The sequence below is a fragment of the Phodopus roborovskii genome, unplaced genomic scaffold (assembly GCF_943737965.1).
Source record: "Phodopus roborovskii unplaced genomic scaffold, PHOROB, whole genome shotgun sequence".
Classification (NCBI taxonomy): Eukaryota; Metazoa; Chordata; class Mammalia; order Rodentia; family Cricetidae; genus Phodopus; species Phodopus roborovskii.
In genome coordinates, this window is record NW_026125648.1 from 2,544,656 (window position 1) to 2,564,752 (window position 20,097).

The window sequence follows — 20,097 nt, forward strand, 5'->3', positions numbered from 1 at the left end:
AGGCTGAATGCCTGTAATGGATTGCCTTCTGTTCTCTAGGTTGCCTCTTCCTTCAGTTTGTTGTTTTCTTTGCTGTACAAAACTTTTATATTTCATGAAAAAGAAAGCTCATTTATCAGTTCTTGCCACTATTTCCTACTCTACCAAAGTCCTTGTCAGAAAGGCCTACCTGTCCCTTATCTTGAAGCGTTTCCCTGTGTTTTCTAGAGGCTGATCTTAATAAGGCAGTCAAGAAGCAGGGAGTCTGGGAGCTGTGTGTTTGAAAAAAGATCACTAAGAGGCTAGCTAGATTTATCAAGTGGAAAAGACAGAACATCCTAGACTGTTAATAACACTGCTGTTTTTATTTGTCAGAGAATAACCTACTTCCTAATGATTGTGTGATGTCTAAATAAACTACTCAGTGAAGAATTTAGGGAACATATTATCATGTAGAAATGAGAGATTTGGATGAACATTCATCATATCAACTTACCAACAAAGCACAGAAATCTCCAGAGAGGCAAGAAGGACTTAGGAGAGATCCTAATTAATCTATTTAACTAGTAGGGTCAGGCTACTTAACTGTATAAAGTATAAAAGCCATATGGTCAACTCACGTGAAGAGGTTAAGTCAATTTCACAGGAACTATTTCCAAGACTATTGACAGCAATACACTGGTAATAACCTTGTTCAAAACTTGTCAGATTTCCAATAACCAAAACTCCAGTGGCTGAGTCTGTAAAAACCAGGAAACAGATTTTTAAGATCTCTTGTCATATCAGTTTATATGGTTTAATGCCCACCCTATTTCTTTTCCTTTCTTTCTTCTTTTGTTTGTTTGTTTTTGGTTTTTTTGTTTGTTTGTTTTGAGACAAGGTTTCTCTGTGTAGCTTTGTAGACCATGCTGGCCATGAACTCACAGAGATCAGCCTGACTCTGACTCCTGAGTGCTGGGATTAAAGATGTGCACTACCACCACCCGGCTTTTTGCCCACCCACTTTCTTATAGTGGCCTCTCTTGAGATGAATAGGATCCAACCTGATCTCTTGCAATGCTCTACAAGCAACCCAACAAAGACCCTCCATATTCATCATCTCTCAGTTGAATTCTAGACTCTGGGAAACAGACACACACAATCATCATGTTAGCAGACAGGTATCATTTTAAGTACACCTCTGCTACACACACACACACACACACACACACAGACATCAAGGGAAGAAATGTTTGAGAACTTCAGACAAGCATCCAGCAGCACAAGGCAACCCAACCACCAGGCCAGGATGGAGGTTATGAAAGACAATACTCACTGAAGCTTTCTTTTACTGGCACAATGGTGTTTCCCTCAATCTTATACCAATAATACACAGGAGATGGTGTTCCAAAGGCAGAAAGGCAAGACAAGGAAATAGGGTGGCCTGCTTCTGGCCTTCCCTGGATGGTACAAAAGGGCTTGGAAGGTTTGACTGCAAAGTAACGACAAAAAGTAAGATTCTTGCAGGAAAATGGCAGTCACTTTCTCGCTTTCACTGCACAGACTATACATTTACTTGTTTATTTATTCTTCAAAGACCATGTTTAGGGCAGTTTTCTGTTTGCACCACCAGATGGGAGTAGAGCACTTCAACCACAGGGACCATCTAGTCAGGAAGCCATTAAGATTCAAATGGTGTCTCTACTGTCTGCCTTTTCCCCAGATTTATAACCATGCATTTCCTCATTGTATCCTAAAATATGCCTTTATTAAAGCAGCCAAATGTAAGCAAACTCTGAGTAGACACATAGCTTGTGTTTTAAAAAGCCATCTTAAATGAAAACAGAGCCTTAAATACTTGGAGATAAAACCATTCTAGAAATTCTTTTACTACTACTTTTTTTTTCTATTTCTATGTGAGGCTAAGGCAGTTTTTCATTTATTCACCTATAAGTGACTCCAAATTGCTACAAGGTTTGAATTTGCCTGTGCCCTTGCTCAGCAGAGGGAGCCCATTTTGCATCTGTGCTATATGATGTTGCAATCTTGATCTGTCTGCCACTCAGCAAGAATTTAGCTGTGTGCCTTCTCTCTATCCAGCACTGGACTAGGCACTGTAGATTCAACAGCAACCTGGTCACTTCTAAAGTGGGGTTAAGGGTTATGAGAGATGAAATCACAGGACACTGGCGATGCATCAGAAAAGGCTCTGTATTACATGTGTTTTGCACTGGGGACAGAGAGACCATGGAAGGGGGTTAAGAAGGTAGTAACGACGGTCTTTCTAATACTTCACATGGAGCTCTCTCTCTGATACTGAGGGTTCCTGAGCCAAGGGAAAGGTGATTCGAGACATATTAAGGAAACAGACTCATAGGAGCTAGTGACATAGGCTACAGAGGATGAGGAAGAGGGTAAAAGCTATCCCAGGCTTCTTTCTGACTGTGTGTCCATGATCCTGCCAGCACCGGAGAGAAAGAACTCAGGTGGAAGAACAAGTTTTAGAGGAAGGGATGAGGAGGAAGGAGTGATACTGGGGACGGTTTGGGACATGCTGATTTTTCAGCTGTCTATGACAACACCTGGATGGAGGTGTTCTCGGGTAACTGTCAATCACTATCTCCCCATTCCCCTTACTTTGTGCCATTTAGTCTGTCCTTAATAACACACAGATGATGATCCTAAGTTCTGTGCTTTCCAATCAACAGTCCTCCTTTTGTTTTATGTTTGGCTGACTGGTTGGTTAGTTTGTGTGTTTGAACTTGCTAAGTGGATGAGACAGGCCTTCAATTCATGACCATCTGGCCTCTACCTCTCAAGTGCTAGAATTACAGGTATATGCTACCATACCTGGCTCTCATTCCTTAGTCTTAAATTGGATTATAAAAAAACTACCCTTCTAGCAGCTAACACTCTAACTTATGAAATGTATACCTTAAATGCTTCAGACTGCCCTTTGGTTCTCCTGGGACACATGACGACAGATCTGGATCCACACTGAACATCAGCTCTACAACTTTACCCTAGGTATTTGGGCAAGTTTCCTAACTGAACTAAACCTCAAATTGTCTCATCTATAAAATATAAATGAGAAATGATCTAACCTCTGGCCATCCAAAAGAAAATACCATAAATAGGGCCTTGTACATGAAACGGCTGTTAGCTATGGCCTGGTCTAGTTTTTGCTACTGAAATAAATCTTCTAACAGTTTATGCTCTGGTAAGGCAATGGGATTCAAATGCTTGTATGCATGAAGAAGACAGGTGTATATAAGCACAACTCTTCCAAATGCTTCACTATTCTTTTAAAACTGGTGCCTTTTGATTTCAAGTACTTTCCTATTCAGATTTCAATCCTCTCTTTCTTCTGAATGATTTGGTGAGATGGGAAAAACTTGATTCACCTACCTAACTAGGCCATCTAACCATCCCATTGAATTCTGACTAGGCTTAATGTCTTTAAAAAGTGGTCCTGACCTGGGCGTTGGTGGCACAGGCCTTTAGTCCCAGCACTCCAAGAGGCAGAGGCAGGCAGTTCTCTGTGAGTTCGAGGTCAGCCTGGTCTACAGAGCTAGTTCCAGGACAGGCTCCAAAGCAATACAGAGAAACCCTGTCTCAAACAAAACAAAAAGTGGTCCTGAATGTTATAGCCCCTGTATAAGAATTGAACAATTTGAACAGAAAAGAGTGGGGATTTCAACATTAAAATCAGGCACCAGGATTAAATTATATAGAGCAACCTAGAATAAATGGCACTCATTCACTGAGTCTAGATTCAATCTAGATTATGCCTCTTGTTGTTGGGGCTTTTTTTTCTCCTTCTAGCTCTCCTTTTTATTATTAACAAAACACTCATTGTGTGACTCATTGTGAGACATGCTGCAAACCTATATATCTTCTAAAACTACTGCATCAGAACTGAGCTGACATTTCATCCAGTTAAAGTACCCCCAAAGAGCTAGTATGCTTTACTGGCAAAGCCATTGATCTACCCTTCAGCTTTATAGCTTTCATCAGAATTGGGGTGGAAGGAAAAGGCTCATCTCAGAAGACAAACGAAAATGCTTCAGTGTGCTCACAAAGCTCCTCTAAATTAATAATTTTTATGTGCCAAACTGCAGAATGGAGATGGTGCTCATTCCAAATGTACACATGATAATTATTCAGAGTCGATCTGGGCACTTTCAAAGATCGATTTTCCAGGGTTGCCATAACTAATGGAAATCTCTTAAATGAATGGCCATGCCAACCACCTGCCTTATGGCTCACTGCTGCTTTCATCACCTGAACTGTACCCTGCCACTTCAGCCTGTGCTCTGCTGATACACTCTAGGGCATCCTTCCTCAGCCTGCACAGAAGTCTCTTTCCCTGATAAGTCTTCTCTAGTTCCATTATGTAGATCCCCCGGCCCCGCCCGTGCCTTCACAGCTCTCCTCCCACTGAAAACTTTCCTGCTATCTGTCTCTTTCTCTAGATTGGGTTTTTGGAGGGCTGGAGCCCTATCTTTTACACCTTACTATTCCCATTGCTTAGAACAGTAGCTACAGCATGTTCTCGGGTTTTGATTAAGGGACTCATGACTGCAAAGCAAATGAAGGGATTGACTGATAACCATGCTGGGTGAGAAATATCTCTTAAAGATGCATTGCTATACTTAGCCACGTTCACAGATGTTTACCCATAAACATATACACACCATGGATATAACATTTTGCATAACATGCATATTAGAAAAGAGACCAAGAAAAGGTACCATTACGTGATGAGAAGGGATGGAGTATAGGCAAAAGAACACATGAATCAAAAAGAGAATATAAATCTAACTGCTTTTCCTACTTTCAACTCCCAGATTTTTTTTTCTTTTTTGTGTGAATAAGTTCATAAAAATGCAACTGACAGGGCTGGAGAGATGGCTCAGCGGTTAAGGGCACTGACTGCTCTTCCAGAGGTTCTGAGTTCAATTCCCAGCAACCACATGGTGCCTCACAACCATCTATAATGAGATCCGCTGCCCTCTTCTGGAGTGCAGGCAGACATGCAGGCAGAACACTGTATAAAGAATAAATAAATCTCTTTAAAAAAAATAAAATGCAACTGACAGTGAAAGAGGAAAGGCCTAAGCAAAGCCCCATGGCTTCAGCATGGCCAGTCTAACTTTCCATTAGTTCATTAGGTTGCACTGTTTGCGTGGTTACCATAATCGAGCTATGTGAAATTTTTGTGATTTTATTGCAATAAAGAGATTTTAAAAAAATGTAGTGCTATGACGAGCCATCCTCAATAGAGTATCAGTAACTGTCTACAACTGGTCCGCCGACCCACCCAGCTCTACTTTGCCCGGGCCCCAATCAGAGTGTTCATGTGCAATGGGTTTTAACAACTGCACAGACTTTGAAAGTTTACAGATAACTTACTATCACTAATTTCTGAAAAGTTGAAATTCATAGGATAGCTTTGCTTTTTTTCTGAATTAATAAAAATAGACTTTTTGTGAAAGAAAATCCACAGAATGTTCAGTATCTTCGTTTTATGGATTCTGGCTGCTTCATGAAAGATCATGACAGAGTCATGGCAAGACTTATCTGACTCAGGGACTCAGAAAACAAAAACAAAAGCAGAACTAGCTTAAGCAATCTTTAACTCGTGGAAATTCACTGAGAGTCCTCTGAACTTCAAATTTAAGAATATTAACCTTCTTGCCTAGCTTATCTCAGGGCTATTTCCAAGCCTTTTCTTGAAAATTGCTTCTGCTCACATTACCCCAGAGACATAGACGCAACAGAAAATCATTAGATGATTAATCCCTCAAATTACTTGAACATTAAAAGGCTCTTTAAACCCCAGCACCTAATTGGATTCTCATAATAAATCAGTAAAGAAGACAGACTTACAACCTATCTTACAATGGTCAGAGAGTGATGAACTGCATCGTATAAGGTCACCGAGAAACAAGAAAGGCCTAGAAATTAAGCTTTATGATTTTCAGTCTCATGTTTTGTTTTGTTTTGTTTTTGGCATTCTTGCCCCATTATTTCCTCCCATATATATGACTGATCTTCTGATCAGCCACGTAAGCTTTCCTAGGAATGGGTTCATCTATTCCCACACCCCAATGCCAGGCACAAGGCTCAGCACAATAAAACACAACAGACTGAGCAAACCCTCCCTTAAACATTAGCTCCAGAATAACATTCCCTCTTTTCTAGGAGGCTAAATACAATGGCAGACCTCACCGTTGGCTCCTTTAGAATCACATGCATAGCAAGACAACTGTGGACACTGTTCATAGATGCGCACCTCACTGTCAATTATTGCTTCTTTTTTTTATTTTTTGAGACAGGGTTTCTCTGTGTAGCTTTGAAGCCTGTCCTGGAACTCGCTCTGTAGTAGACCAGGCTGGCCTCAAACTCACAGAGATCTGCCTGCCTCTGCCTCCCGAGTGCTGGGAATAAAGGCGTCCACCACCAATGCCCGGCTCATTTGTTGCTTCTTTAAACCAGTCAACTATCTAGTCACTGATTTGGCCTAGTGCTTCCTTTCTAATGATGCATATACTCAAACTGCCAGGAGCAATAACTAGATCTGCTCTATTTGAAAGTAAAGGCTTTTCCCTCCTCCCTCTAATATTTTCTACTTTAGAGTCTGCAAATAGGTCCTTAGCTCCTGCTGTGTTCTCAGGAGTTTGAAAGATCTCTAGAAATCAAACAAATTGAGTACTCCTCAAGGGCAGATGCTATGTCTCCACCAGTAGCAAGCTTTTATTTCCTTCCACAAAGTATGGACACCATAAGTCCTGAATAAATGAACTGTTCCAATTCTATTTTGAGAGCAAATGTGACTTGTCCAATGTCATATAATATGTCATATAATTTAATTCTTAATAATGGCTTAACAAGTAACAGTGTTCCAAATAGCATTAGCATTTTTAAAAAGGGAGTCCCCGACCTGATCGAAAGTCAAGATAAAATGTCAATTACATAGTAATCTCAAGGCTACCTATGGCTACATGAGACTCTGCCTCAAAACAAAACAAAATAAAATAAAAATAAATATAAACAAAGTGGACTCTTCTGCCTTTGTTTGAAAGATGATTTCATGGTAGGAATAGTGGTAGGCTTCAAAAGGGAACAAAAAGGTTGACAGTGGTTTCTTGTACCTAATTGTGGCTGTAATGACAATTTCCCCCCGAAAGAGTTACTGGCAATCATTTGGTGGATCATTGGTTTGTTTCACAGTATCCTTCTAAGCTAGGGATGCTACTGTTTCTGTATATTTTATGGTAATTTTTAGGTATCACTATACAGATTGAGTTGGAAAACTGTCTCTACTAATAAGATAAAACTTAAATTAATAAAAAAGATTCTGATAATAAAAGGAGCAGAAGGACAATTAGCCTCAGGGACATAATTGACACCAGAATTCAGTGCTTTGACTCATTCGCTGCTGTAAGTTGCTTTAAGAAAAGGCATGAAGAGAATGTCCGTACCTAACACAGAGACGTCAAGGATGCCTTGATTTTTGCCGACAAAATCTGGAGGATTGTTGACATCACAGATGTAAATTCCACTGTCCACTGGTTGCATATGCAATATGGTGATCGATGCATTACCTGGATTATTCCACCCTATAATTCGATCCTTGAATTGCCCAATAGCTGAAGCTTGTCCACCTTCAGAGTAGTAAATCTAGGGTAGAAAAATAGTAAAACTGAGAACCTGAGAGTATCCAGGATGATGATGATAAGTTACCAGGAAGTCCCTTCCCTCTGTGGTCTCTGTAGCCAAGACTTCTCAGTTTGCTGGGACATTTAACTTTCTGGCTGCTTTAGATAGCCATTACTCATTTGCCTCCAGCAGCTCTGTGATATCACTAGAGCAGGGACTGGTAAACCTATTTTACAGAAGAGGGAACAAACAACTGGAGCTCAGAGGATGCAACTGTCAACTTTGGGCTAGGAAAACAAGACACCTGCTCAGTCCACCCAGTAGAAACTCTTCAGCAGATAAGATATACCTTAAGAGATGTTACTACTTTATCAACTTCTGACTGGAGTTTACCTTGTCCATTGAGACTGCTCTCCCTAAAAATTCAAATGTTCATGTTCCCTTCATGCATGCATACTTCTCAGGCAGGCGCACTTGGATTTGTTCTGCTTGTTAGAAGTATAACTATTAGAAGTCAGACTATTCCCTGAGAAATCAGTTGGGCTTACTCTCTCCTAGTGCTTGTGGTAGGATAAAACCAAATAAACCAGTAGAAGGCCTGCAGTATGCTTAGTCCACGTTCAATACCATCTTTCTTTCCATGTCAAATCAGAGAACTAAGAACTTCAGGTGACTCATCTGAAGGTACAGGATTCATTTGTTGCTGCTGTTGTTATCTTTACAATGTACTGGACTGGAGCCAAGGAGTGGCATATACCTGTAGAACCATGATTTTGAGGACCACCTAAGCTGTATAGGAAGATAGTCTTTAAAAACACTCACATGCATGCTCAAGCAAGACCAAATCCCCCCACGGAGAGAGGGAAGGTGGACACGAATTCCCCTGCCCCCAGCTGAGGAGAAATCAGCAATTGAGAGCTGCTGGGAAAAGAAGAGTCAGTTTTCAGGGTGTTGTCTCTGTTAAGTCAACCACACTCCAGTGGAAGGCCACCCATTTAAGAATATATAGGCAGTGTAAATTAGTTTTGATAGGTAGAAAAAAAGAGAAGACACAAAATTGGGTGGGAAGGGAAGGGGTGGAACTGAGAAAAGTGTACAGGGGTGAATATGATCAAAATACATGGTACAAAGAAAAGCTACAAGGTGTTAGTAACTGTGGAGAGAGAGAATCAGTCTTCCCCAGGGATGAGACCCCTAATTGGTTATTCAATACCAAGTGGGCAGCTCTAAAAATATATACATATGAACAACACTATATGGACTCAGTGGATTGTATTTACATATTTACTCATACATATGTAATAATAATATTTAACAAAAATAAACCCATGTATTTGAGAGGGACCAAGGGGGAAGATATGGGAGAGGAAGACAGGAAAAAGAGGGAAGAAATAATTTAATACAATACACATATACAAATTTTAAAAATAATAAAAAGATACTATTATGTTGTAAAATGATAAAAATACATTCTACAATAAAAAGTAATTGATTAAAGAAAAATCTGAATTGTACTCTCATCTCCATTAAATTGCATGGATCTAAACAGCTGGACAAAACAGCCCTACAGACTACAGCTAGGATATCTGAATCTTCTTCGAATCCCCCAAGACAGCGCCCTTACCAGCAGGAAGTAGTTTGGAAAGAACGATGCCCAAATTCCCAAATATTGTGTATAAATGTTTGTTTTCATTTAATTGGACTTTGTTATATAAAATTAAATAAAAAATACTCTATATGCATAAAAAAAATAAAAAAAAATTGCATGGATCTTAGGTATTAATGACAACCATTGAATAAGAATGATGTATAGAGAGAAGTGTGGCATAGGTGTCACACGATCTAGGTTTTCCCCACGGCTCTGTCTCTGATTGCTGTAGTCACATGAGGTATCCCCTAGCTATGACTCCATAGCAACTTGCTGAGTGATAAACTGCAAAGATAGCTAATCTCTTTAACCTTTATGTTTCCACATGGTAATAAGAATCCAGAGCAATGGTTTCCAAAATAGGACATTGCTTTTCAGTGATATCTAAATGAAAACTAATTTTAATATGTTCAAAAGAAATATATACAGCATAGCAAATATATTCCTTCAGGAATATTACTGCTTAGGTGACACTAAGGTCTTAGGATTTTAAAAGTCTCAGTCAACATAGTAACTATTAACTAAAAAGTAGTTCTGGGAATATACAAGTATGACAAAAATTATGAGGCTGGGGCATGATCAACTGTAACTTGGGAATCACTAGATGTAATAATACCTTAGTCCTGTTCACAACTTACACATTATGTGTTCACAGTTTGTTAAATTAATATACATGTGCGTCATTCTGTGATCAGTGTTTATGTCCCATAAACTTGGGTTGCTTTAGTCTAATAAGACAAATTGTTTTCAATAAATCTAATAGTTGGTTCTTCCAGTGCATTTAATTCACTAGCATCACTTTAAAGAAGAAACTGAAGCCAGGGGAGGTTTTAAAAAATGGCATAAAATTAACAGTCGAGGGATGAGTGTGAAGCTGAATGGCAGAGCACTTGCCTAGTGTGTATGATGTCCTACTTTCCACACTCGGTTGAAAAACTAGGGGTTAAAACAAAAGCACAATCCCTTTAAACAGGAGTACAACCAGTTCCCCTAATTCCTTGCCCAGAGCTCTTTACCTAATCAATCTACTAAAAAGAGAAAAGTCAGAAAAAAAACAAAAGAAGATATTGTCTAGTGGAATTCACATTTCTTCCCCTTCATGCAGAAAGGCAATCAATACATTTTAAAGCAAGACCACCAAGCAGAATTTTAAGGGATATTTTCTTTAATGAGAATGATTAAAGTGAAAACAACTTACTCTTGCCTTTGTTTGCTCTAACATTCCTTCCTGCACTACACAGTGTCCTCTATTCCATTTATTCATGCTTCCTGAACTTAGAAACCAGAAAGCTATGATTAACTCAAGGTATTCAAATGACACAGGTGTAGAAGTACTGTATCAAAGGACTTTGCTACATTGCCAGGCAACACTAAATCTATTGACTTATTAACGGACAGCGTGAGATCCCGCTGTCTCTTACCTAGAACACAGCCTGGTGCCATCAAGACAGCCCTTTCCAACCAAAGCCTCTGACCAGGTCTTCTGCTCCCAAGAGGAGACAGGTCAGTCCTGCTCTATGACATTTGATGGTGTCACAATGAGATACAACATCAATCCTGCCACAGAAAGTTCTAAAAGAGTCAGGTGAGGGCCCTTGATTATGCAGAAATGGGAGTCCCAGAGGACATTTTAGGCAAAGACTAGGACACAGAAGGGTGCAACAGAGACCAGGCATGGGGGCACATGCCTAAGTCTCAGATATGTAACTTAACCAGGAAAGGGCCCCCACCATCCCTTCTATCCAGCTTCTTACACTGAAGTCTAATCAGTATTTTTCACAGACGAGAGATACTAAAGGGATTGCAATAGGAGACCTAAAAGGTAAAGGCCTTCAGTTCAGGCTGCTGTCTGAAGAGGAAAGCCCCCAAACATTGCCTAGCCAGACATACAGACAAAGGGACTTTCTGCTTGGGCAAGTCCACTGTGTTAACTCTGTCCTTGGGAGGAAAAGAAACAAGGAAGGTTTTCTCCAAACTGCTTATCTAATCACTCTGGAAGGGCTACAAGTTGCTTTCATTTTTCCATAGAGAATAATACTTTAAAAACTCAAAGCTAAGCAAAAACAAAGCTTAATAATGACTGAGGCATGGCCCACAACACTATTTAGTTTATATCCTTTGCAAAGAAAAATTATCGTAAACTTTGAGATCAGAACTACTGAGTTCACGGAAAAGCCTCATGTGTCCCACAGGTCACATCTTTGGCAGGGATGAGAGGAGCCATTCTTTAAGAAAATCCATCCCAGGCTGGAGAGATGGCTCAGGGGTTCAGAGCACTGGCTGCTTTTCAGAGATCCTGAATTCAATTCCCAGCAACCACAAGGTGGCTCACAACCATCTTTAATGAGATCTGGTGCCCTCTTCTGGCCTGCAGGCACACATACAGGCAGAACACTGTATACATAATGAAATAATTAAAAAAAAAATCCATCCCAATGTTTCTTAAAGTAGTACTCGTTAAAAATTATACCCATTGCTACCTGTGCCCATGTTCATGACAGAAAGCCCTGCTTTCTCTCAATGTCTCTTCTTCCGGCCCTCTTTGCCATGCTGGTGGCTGGTGGGTAGAGTCCCAGAAACCTATTACTAGTGATTAGATCCTCTTTGAGATCACATAGTTCATGTCACTAAGGTTCAGGAGCCTTCAGGAGCCAGCTGGATATTGGAAATATGAGAAGAAGATGGAGCAGGGTCTAGAAGTAGGAGTGGGCTTCTAAAGGCCAGGGTGGACTATGGAATACTGAGGAACTGGCATAAACCGTAGAAACAAAACGCAGGCCTAGCCAAATAAAATATATCTGTGGCCAAATCAGTCCCTGAGGCCTCCGGATTGTAAATTCTGATTCAGTCTTATCTATTACAGAGGACACTGAAACCCTAATAGGGGAAATGATTTTTCCCAAGATCATACAGTCAATGTATACTCAAACCTAGAATCCAAGCCACATGCTTCCCTCTGTAAGCATTAAGTAGCACTCTCAGTCCTGTCCCGGACAGGAGTGATGATTTGCCTTCCCTTTGGGGCTGTTCCATTACCTATGGCTATCTCCCTTTCCTACCTAATGCCAGTTGCTGCTGTTCCCTGATCTGCGGCTGCCTATATCAAACAGTTTGGTCACACGATGCACTCCGCATTCTCCAGCTGCACCACAGGCTCCTTGGTATCTTTACACAGCAGCCTTCCTCTGCCTATCACACCAAGTTCCTAGTCACACAAGGCTGTGCAGCTGGCAGCCAGTTGTTTCCTCCACTTTGCAGCACCGCTCTCAAACTAGAAGCTTGATGTATAAGCAAGAAGGCTTGAAAGGATCCCATCTGCTTCCTATTTGAGTCACAGTTGGGTTTACTAAATGCCATTAGCTTTCCGAACTGTTTTCCAGGTTCCTTTGGGAGATATGGAAGCCTGGAAGTCCACAGCTAAACCACACATTCTTTCCTTTCCTCCCCTTCCAGCTCCTTGCTTTCTGGTATTGCTCCTAAAGCAGCTAGACATGGCTGGGAAAGTAGCAACGATTTCAGGCCCAGACTGTTCTCTGGCCTGTACTATGAAGGCTAGGATTGTACATAATAGAAACAGGCTACCATAACATAAGGCTCTCTTCCACTGCCAGACAGTTCTGGCAGGGGAACCAGGAGGTATCCCTAGTGCACAAATGAACTTCAAGGGCCCATTCCCCATGGAGGGTTACTCCCTAAGCCTAGAGATACAGGGGAAGGCCTAGGCCCTACCCCAAATGATTTGACAGATTTTGATGATCCTTCATGGAAAGCCTCATCCTTCCTAGGGAGTGGATGGGGGATCAGATGGAGGGCTCAGTGGGGGGCATAGGAGGATGGGAGCCACAGGGAACTAGGGTTGATATGCAAAATAAGGAACATATTAAATAATAAAAAATTAAATAAAAAAACAAAACACAAACAAATAAAAAAGAAAGAAAGAAATGTTCTCTTGCCCCATTTTACCAGCTGGTTATTTGCTTAAGCCATCCACCACTTGAGTGATCACTGTGTGTGAATTTTGGCCGAAATAATGGGAGATCCCAGCTTAGGCGCACTTGTTCAGCAGAAATGAAACAAAGTCCAGAACAGATAACATTAGTGAGAAGAGATAGAAGAGTTGTAGTGTTCTCCCCTGACAACAACAGTGGTCTTTGGGACAATTTGTTGCGTGGCTCTGCTGCAGGTATTGCAGAGCATTTAGCAGCTCTAAGCTGGAAGTCACCAAATATCACTAAGGGCTGGATAAATAAAATCAAGGTCCTCTCCATTATTAAATCCACCTGAAGTGATGGAATACAACCCCCCCCAAGATTACAGAACCATTTGAAATAAAGTAACCTACAGAAAGGACAGAATGGTTTTTAAAAGAAGCCAGAAAAAATGAAGAAGACCCTAGGTTCTGGGGAAGGAGCTGTGCAAATTTTAGAGATGTTACGATATGAGGAAGGTGTGAGGACTCTGGGAGAGCACTGTCTAACAGACCCCATGCTAAGCAGGGTCAGTGTGCATTTTATTCATGGGTAAGTGTTATCTCTAGTTCTAGCATAACAAGCTAGATGGAAAAGGAGAGACTCTATGGCACCAGATCTCCCCAAACTTCCTCGTTAGCCTGCTTGTGCCAGGTGAGTTTTCATCGATCACACAATGGATGGTGTGAAGCTGTCCATATTTTTGAAAGGAAGACCAAATGGATCTGTCTTTCCTCGGGATCAGGGAAATTGTGGAGGGAGCAGTTTCCATGAACCAAAGGAACCTCCCTAGAGAGGACATTCAATGAGACACAGTATCTGGCCCTGGGTGGGTGAGAAACACTAGGCCCCAGAGTCAATTGCTATGTAATGCAATGATTTTGAGGTGGCAAAAGATGGCCACCAGCTTGATCAGATCTACTATGGGACCCTGAATCTTTTTGGAGGAGGATTAAAAGAGTTCCAGGCATGTTCATGAGAAGGTAAACTCAAAACTTGTCTAGGTTTTATTTTTTAAAAATGATTTATGTGTATGTACCCATATCTATGTATGGTTATATGCATGGGACTGAAGGTGCTCAAGGAGGCCAGAAGAGGGCGTTGGATCCCCTGATGTTAGAGTTACAGGCAATTGTGGGCCATCTAACATGGCTGCTGGGATTCAAACTCAGGTCTTCTGTAATCTCAAAAAGCTCTCTTAATTGTTGAGCCATCTCACAAGCCCATTCTTTTCTAGTTTTTACTAGCAAAAATGTTACACACCTATAGTCCCAGTACTTAGGGGGCTGAGGCAAGAAGATTCCAAGTTCCAGGCCAGCCTATATTCTATAGCAAAGTCCTGTATCAAAAACAAAACCACAATGAAACAAACTTCCATAGATTTATATAGGACTTGTACTGATCTCTATTGTTATCAAACATAAACCCTTCCATCCCACTCCTAAGTCTGGGGCTAGTGTCCTACACTGCAATTAGTGGAGGGATCTAGTAGTACATCAGTGGATTTTCTTACCTGAGAGGTCCAGCTACATCTTCCCCGAGCGTCTCTTGCATGCACCATTTTTAGACACTGACTGACTGCCTTTTCCTCCATACCCTCAGTATTGGGGCGCGAGCCATGCTGTGTTTGAGCAGAAATGGGTGGATCTGAGAGCTGAATGCTACATGCTATAACTCAACCCAGGAGTTGAGTTCAATCACTCAGTGGTCAGTTTAACAACACCTTACTCCCATGAGTCACAGAATGCTCTATAAACAGCAGGATCTATTGGATGCACGTGGGGGGGGGCTGGTGGCTTGAGAGAGTATTTCATGTATCACTAGCTCGCTTTGAACTTGTTAGGAAGCTATTAATGACATTGGATTTCTGTTCCTCCTTCTTCCACCTCCTGAGTTCTAGTATTACAGACATGCACAACAATGACTGTTTTATGCAATGGTAGGGAATTGAACACAGGGCTTCATACATGCTAGGCAAGTATACTACCAATTGAGCTACCTCTAGCGGTCTCTTTTTAACGTCCTCAACCATTCCACCAGCATTCACTGGATGAAATTACAATATGTTCTACAGAACAGGCATTGCATAGGTCTCAAGCATTTTTCATTTGATCTAAGAGCTCAGGGGAAAGGACCTCATTTGATCTGGCAAGTAAAGAAAGCAATTCATCAAGTACTTGTCAAAGATTTTTTTAAAAGTTCTTCCAAGAGAAGTCCTGAGCTCTAGCCAAACGCATTACAAGTGCCTAAAGTTTCTTCCCCTGCAGTCTTGTCCTAAGAGAAGCTCACTGCTAATCACAATTGTCTCCCAGTTTCTAAGTGGCTAGACTTCAATCAAAAGTGGCTCTGTAAATTCTAGTATCAGGGGATAAAAAGTGAAGAATCTGCACTCTTAAGCTCAGATTTGCTTTGCCTGGCCTCCAGGAAGTTGAGGACATTTTGAATTGAGTATCAAGCACAAGACATTTCAAAAGATGCTGAGGTCACTCTTAATTCAGCTCCCAATAGAAAAATGAGAAAGACTTCATGTGTTGAAAAGACTAGCAAGAAATCAAATTTTTAAAAGAACTTATTGCCATCTAAGTGAAAACAACGTGGGTGAAAAAGCAATTATTTCTTAGTTGACACAAACATGTTGGGACACTTTGGATGATGGAAACTGGCAACATTAGTGTTATTACTTGTTGCTGGTGGTCCTGCAGCTGCTGATGTTTGCATGGGATAAAAGTGAGAGGGCTTTATACTTTTCAAGTGTTTTCATATGTGTCAGATCATTTCCCCATGAGTACTGTCATTCTGCTGTACTTTAAGAGAGGGAGAGGCATGGTGTGATACCAATATTGTCTAACTATAATCAAATTAAACAAAACTGTTTAACTTTGAATGCAGGGTAGCACTGACAGAATCTCCCTGTGGATACGTTCTCTGATAAGGAAATGTTCACAATCTCAAGTAGAGAAATTCATCACTTAGGAAAAATCAGTGATAGCTGAATCTTAGCTGGCCAAGATGTAGTTCCTCCAAGTTAATACCCTTCTTCCCCTCCACTTCCGCTTCTAGTCTACCCTCTCTTGTCTTTATAACGAACAAACCTCCCTTTCCTGAAAAGCCCAACTCAGGGCAGCTGACTATTCCAAACCACTGGTGTTGGTCTCTTCACTATTTGGGGTCGTGTAACATTTTGAGAATCTGTTAACTGTAGACCTTTCTCTTCAAGGAATGTACAGAGGCATGGATAGTACATGTTTGCATATGCATGTGCACAGATATATATATACACACACAAAAAACCTCTATGTAATACAATGATTTTCAAAATGAATTACTTTCAAAGCCAAATGAAGAAAATCTAGTGATAAGCAGTTTGCTTGTGGAATCATCCTTCCCCACAGTTGCTCATCCACCCTATTCTGGAAACTTCTGCCAAACCTTTTGTTCACTCCGTCCATCTTTTATCTTCTAACCACATGCTGCCCTCAATACAAAGGGTTCATTATTATCATGGCCATTCTCCATCAGTCTTGGAAATCTCAAACTGTCAGGACTTGGTGTGGAACAATGAGAGAATTCCCATGACAGGCAGATCCCAGTTATTAAGTGAGGCAGATCCATTATAGTTTGCATGTGAACTGAGGTCTTCTGGAAATAACAGGGAGATCGATACTTGGAAGATACCCTTTAAAAGCTACTGCTTACTTCACCTATGAGGAGGCCTGTGGCTATTTTGGAAAATGTGATATACATGACACTGACAAAATTGAGTAAAAACTGAGCAAACAGACACTCATAAATAAGGGAACACAAAGCCCAAGTCATTTGGATAGACTGTCTTCCCTAAACAGCTATCTAAAAAACTCCGTGTCTCAAGTTTTGTCACAGTTCTCACTAGTTCCTTCATATTTTCATCCCAACAGTTTTCAGCAAGAACTACTAAGTGGGAGTTATTTAGTTAGAGAATCCTTACAGAAACTGGCTCCATGTCCTTATTGTGGAAGAAAGACCATTGGATTGTAAGCTTGTCCAGGGACGTCACAGTGGTGGTATAGTGGCAGAGAAGAGTGACATTAGATCCAACAGTCACATTCATGAAACTGTCTGGGATGGTCACCTGCACCATACTAACCTGACCTGAAAAGATAATCATGAGATAATTAGTAGGACATACATTCTGATGGCATTTTTATCATAAAAAACAAAACATCTTGTTTAAAGACTCTTAGGACGCCAAAGAGAGTAGAATGAAACATACAGGCGACTCGAGGCAGACAACAGCCACAGGGAAGACTTTCTAACTCATCATTTCCTCACAAGTTATGACCCAGGTGATGGTGAGGTAATAACACTGGACTGATAATTCATATATAGCTCATGTTATATACAGCTTCTTACCTTCTTACCCAGGGACACTAAAAGGTTTGAGTATGGAGAACAATCAACCCAGGTTTCCCATGATACAGTGGTCCTTGAATACAGAGCATTTTATTTAAAGAACTAGGTAAGTCAGAAGCAAAGGCTTTTCAAGGCCCAAACTAGGAAAATTCCGGATGAGTTGGTTGTCCTGCACCTAAGACCACTGTATGTGGGGGGCTTACTGGGAGATCTAAATTATATCCCAGAAGTTTGAAGACGGCAGTTTTCTTATACACTTTGATCCTTTTATGAGTATATAGTGGAGTGAACCCAAACCTACATAACAGGTAATAATGTCACTGATCTGGTCACTAAAGGAATATTTATTGTTTATTTTTCTAATTTTTTGTTTTAGTTTTTAACACAGTAAATATAGGAAGAGATATTGCACATAGAGAAATCACTTTGAGGGACCTCCGTAACTTTTTGGGGTGTTGAAGACAGGAAAAAGGAGGCATGTGCATGCCAAGTAGACACTGTACTTCTGAATTTTATACTGAGATTCCATGCTTTGTATGATTTCACTTATTTTTAAATTTAGGTTTTATGGCCAAGTATGTGGTCTCTCTTAGTCCACATTCTGTAGGCTGGGGGTAAATGTCCATTGTAGCATGGATAATGAAAACCCAAAGACAGATATTGGTGTTCAAGCTGAAGATCAGAGAAGCAAAGCAGCCAAGCCAGTAGCTCTTACCTTTACCAAGGCTGGAAGGGGGATCCTTTCTTCAGCATGGCTGGAAACTAATTGCCAGAATCCAAGACCTTTTCTAGTGCTGGTATTAAAGACATGAGCATTGTTTCTCTTTTAGACTGCTTCACTCTCATGTAGCCCTGGATAGCCTCGAACTCACAGAGATCCAACTGCCTCTGTTTACTGAGTCCTGGAATTGAAGGGCTCTGGTTCTATGGCTATGGCTAGCTTTGCATTCTGATCTTCAGTGGCTTTATTAGATCATAAACAATATATTACCTCAGTCAATTATGCTACTGTTGGGTTGTGTGCTCTATACAAGAAATCATTTAAAGCATTGTGATATACCTAACATGCACAAGGCTCTGAGTTCAATTCCAAGCACTGCAAAATAAAAGACTAAACAAACCACTAAAAGTATGTGAAGCATAACAATCTACTGGTGTCAATATTTTACTAGCTCTAATGATATGCGTACATTACACTTACATTTAGATCCACTTACTATCTCAACATTTAAACGTCATTGTCTCAAGTTCAAGATAATGGAATAAGAGAATACTGGAGTTTTTGCTTCAATCATCACATATGATATACAGAACTCATGAGTTAAAGCAAACACCTTTATTCATATTTCTGCCGTTTCTTTTGTTACTTCTGCCTCCATAATGATTTTAAATCCTTTCATCATTTTCTTTAGAAGTAATTCCTTTAGCAATTCTTCAAGGGCATGCCAGCTAGGTGATATCCCCCCCTTTGAGTGAAATTATCATTATTATCTTCCCTTAATTTGTGAAAGATAGTTTCACTGGATACAGATTCTATATTCTGGAATCTCTGCTGTACTACTGAGTCTATCAGTATGTTTCTTATTTTTATTATTGTAGGTTTTAGTTCTATAATTTCCATTTGTGTTTCTTGGGAAGACAAATAGTCTAATTTTACTTAAAAAACAATTCAAAGTAGAGGAAATGAAATTGAGCATGAAGTTATAGATTTTAAAAAAGTCTTCAGGATGAGAAATATGGCTCAGGGGTAGAGTGCTTGTCTAGAATGTACAAGGACCTGGTTTTGATCACCAGAAATGTAGAAAAAGTCATCAGAGAAATAGATGACAGCAATGTCTGACTCTTATTTGACTTCTCTGTTTCTTAATTTAAAATTAACTGAAAAGTACCTTACACATGGGGTTCATGTGTGGTATCCTTGGTATTCTGATATATTACAGAGTAATTATATCATTAATTGAAGTATCTGTCATTTAACAATTTATCATTTTTTGGTAATGAAGTAATTTAAAATGTATTCTCTTAGCCATTTTGAAATACATAGTATGCAATTACAATTAATGAACAAAGAGGCCATGGATTTGAATGAGGGAGGGGCAGCATATATGGGAGGGTTTAGAGGGAGGAAAGGGAAGGAAGAAATGTAGTTAAATTGTAATCTCATTTTTTAAACAAAGAAATATACAATATACTAACTACGGTCACTTTGATATACAATATGTCTTTAAATGACACCTCCCATCTAGCTGGAACTTTGAATCTGTTGAGTATCAATTTTGTGCTGAATACTGGAGAGACTATGGTGAACGAGAGTCCCAATCTCTGCCTGACATAACAAAGCAACAGAAAACCATTTCTAGCACAGATCAGAGTGGTAGTGAATGAGATTCAATAACATAAGCAATACAAATCTGATTCAAACAGTTCCTAGTTTTTATAATAGACACATATGTCTGCAATAATCTGAGG

At 40.2% G+C, this 20,097-nt stretch overlaps 1 protein-coding gene across 3 annotated transcripts in view; it reads right to left on the minus strand.

The window, feature by feature from the left end:
• Window positions 1-20,097, minus strand: part of Vsig1 (V-set and immunoglobulin domain containing 1) — an 84,144-nt gene that overhangs the window by 5,734 nt on the left and 58,313 nt on the right. For 2 of the 3 annotated variants that reach the window (XM_051178018.1, XM_051178017.1), the window contains exons 2-6: window positions 17,204-17,367; window positions 14,753-14,860; window positions 7,446-7,644; window positions 1,295-1,450; window positions 600-719 (exon numbers count right to left, since the gene is read on the minus strand). In XM_051178018.1, coding sequence (XP_051033975.1) covers window positions 600-719; window positions 1,295-1,450; window positions 7,446-7,644; window positions 14,753-14,860; window positions 17,204-17,356 — 736 coding nt within the window. In that variant the 5' untranslated portion in view covers window positions 17,357-17,367. The remainder of the gene's footprint in view (window positions 1-599; window positions 720-1,294; window positions 1,451-7,445; window positions 7,645-14,752; window positions 14,861-17,203; window positions 17,368-20,097) is intronic. The other variant, XM_051178019.1, reaches the window with a different exon arrangement.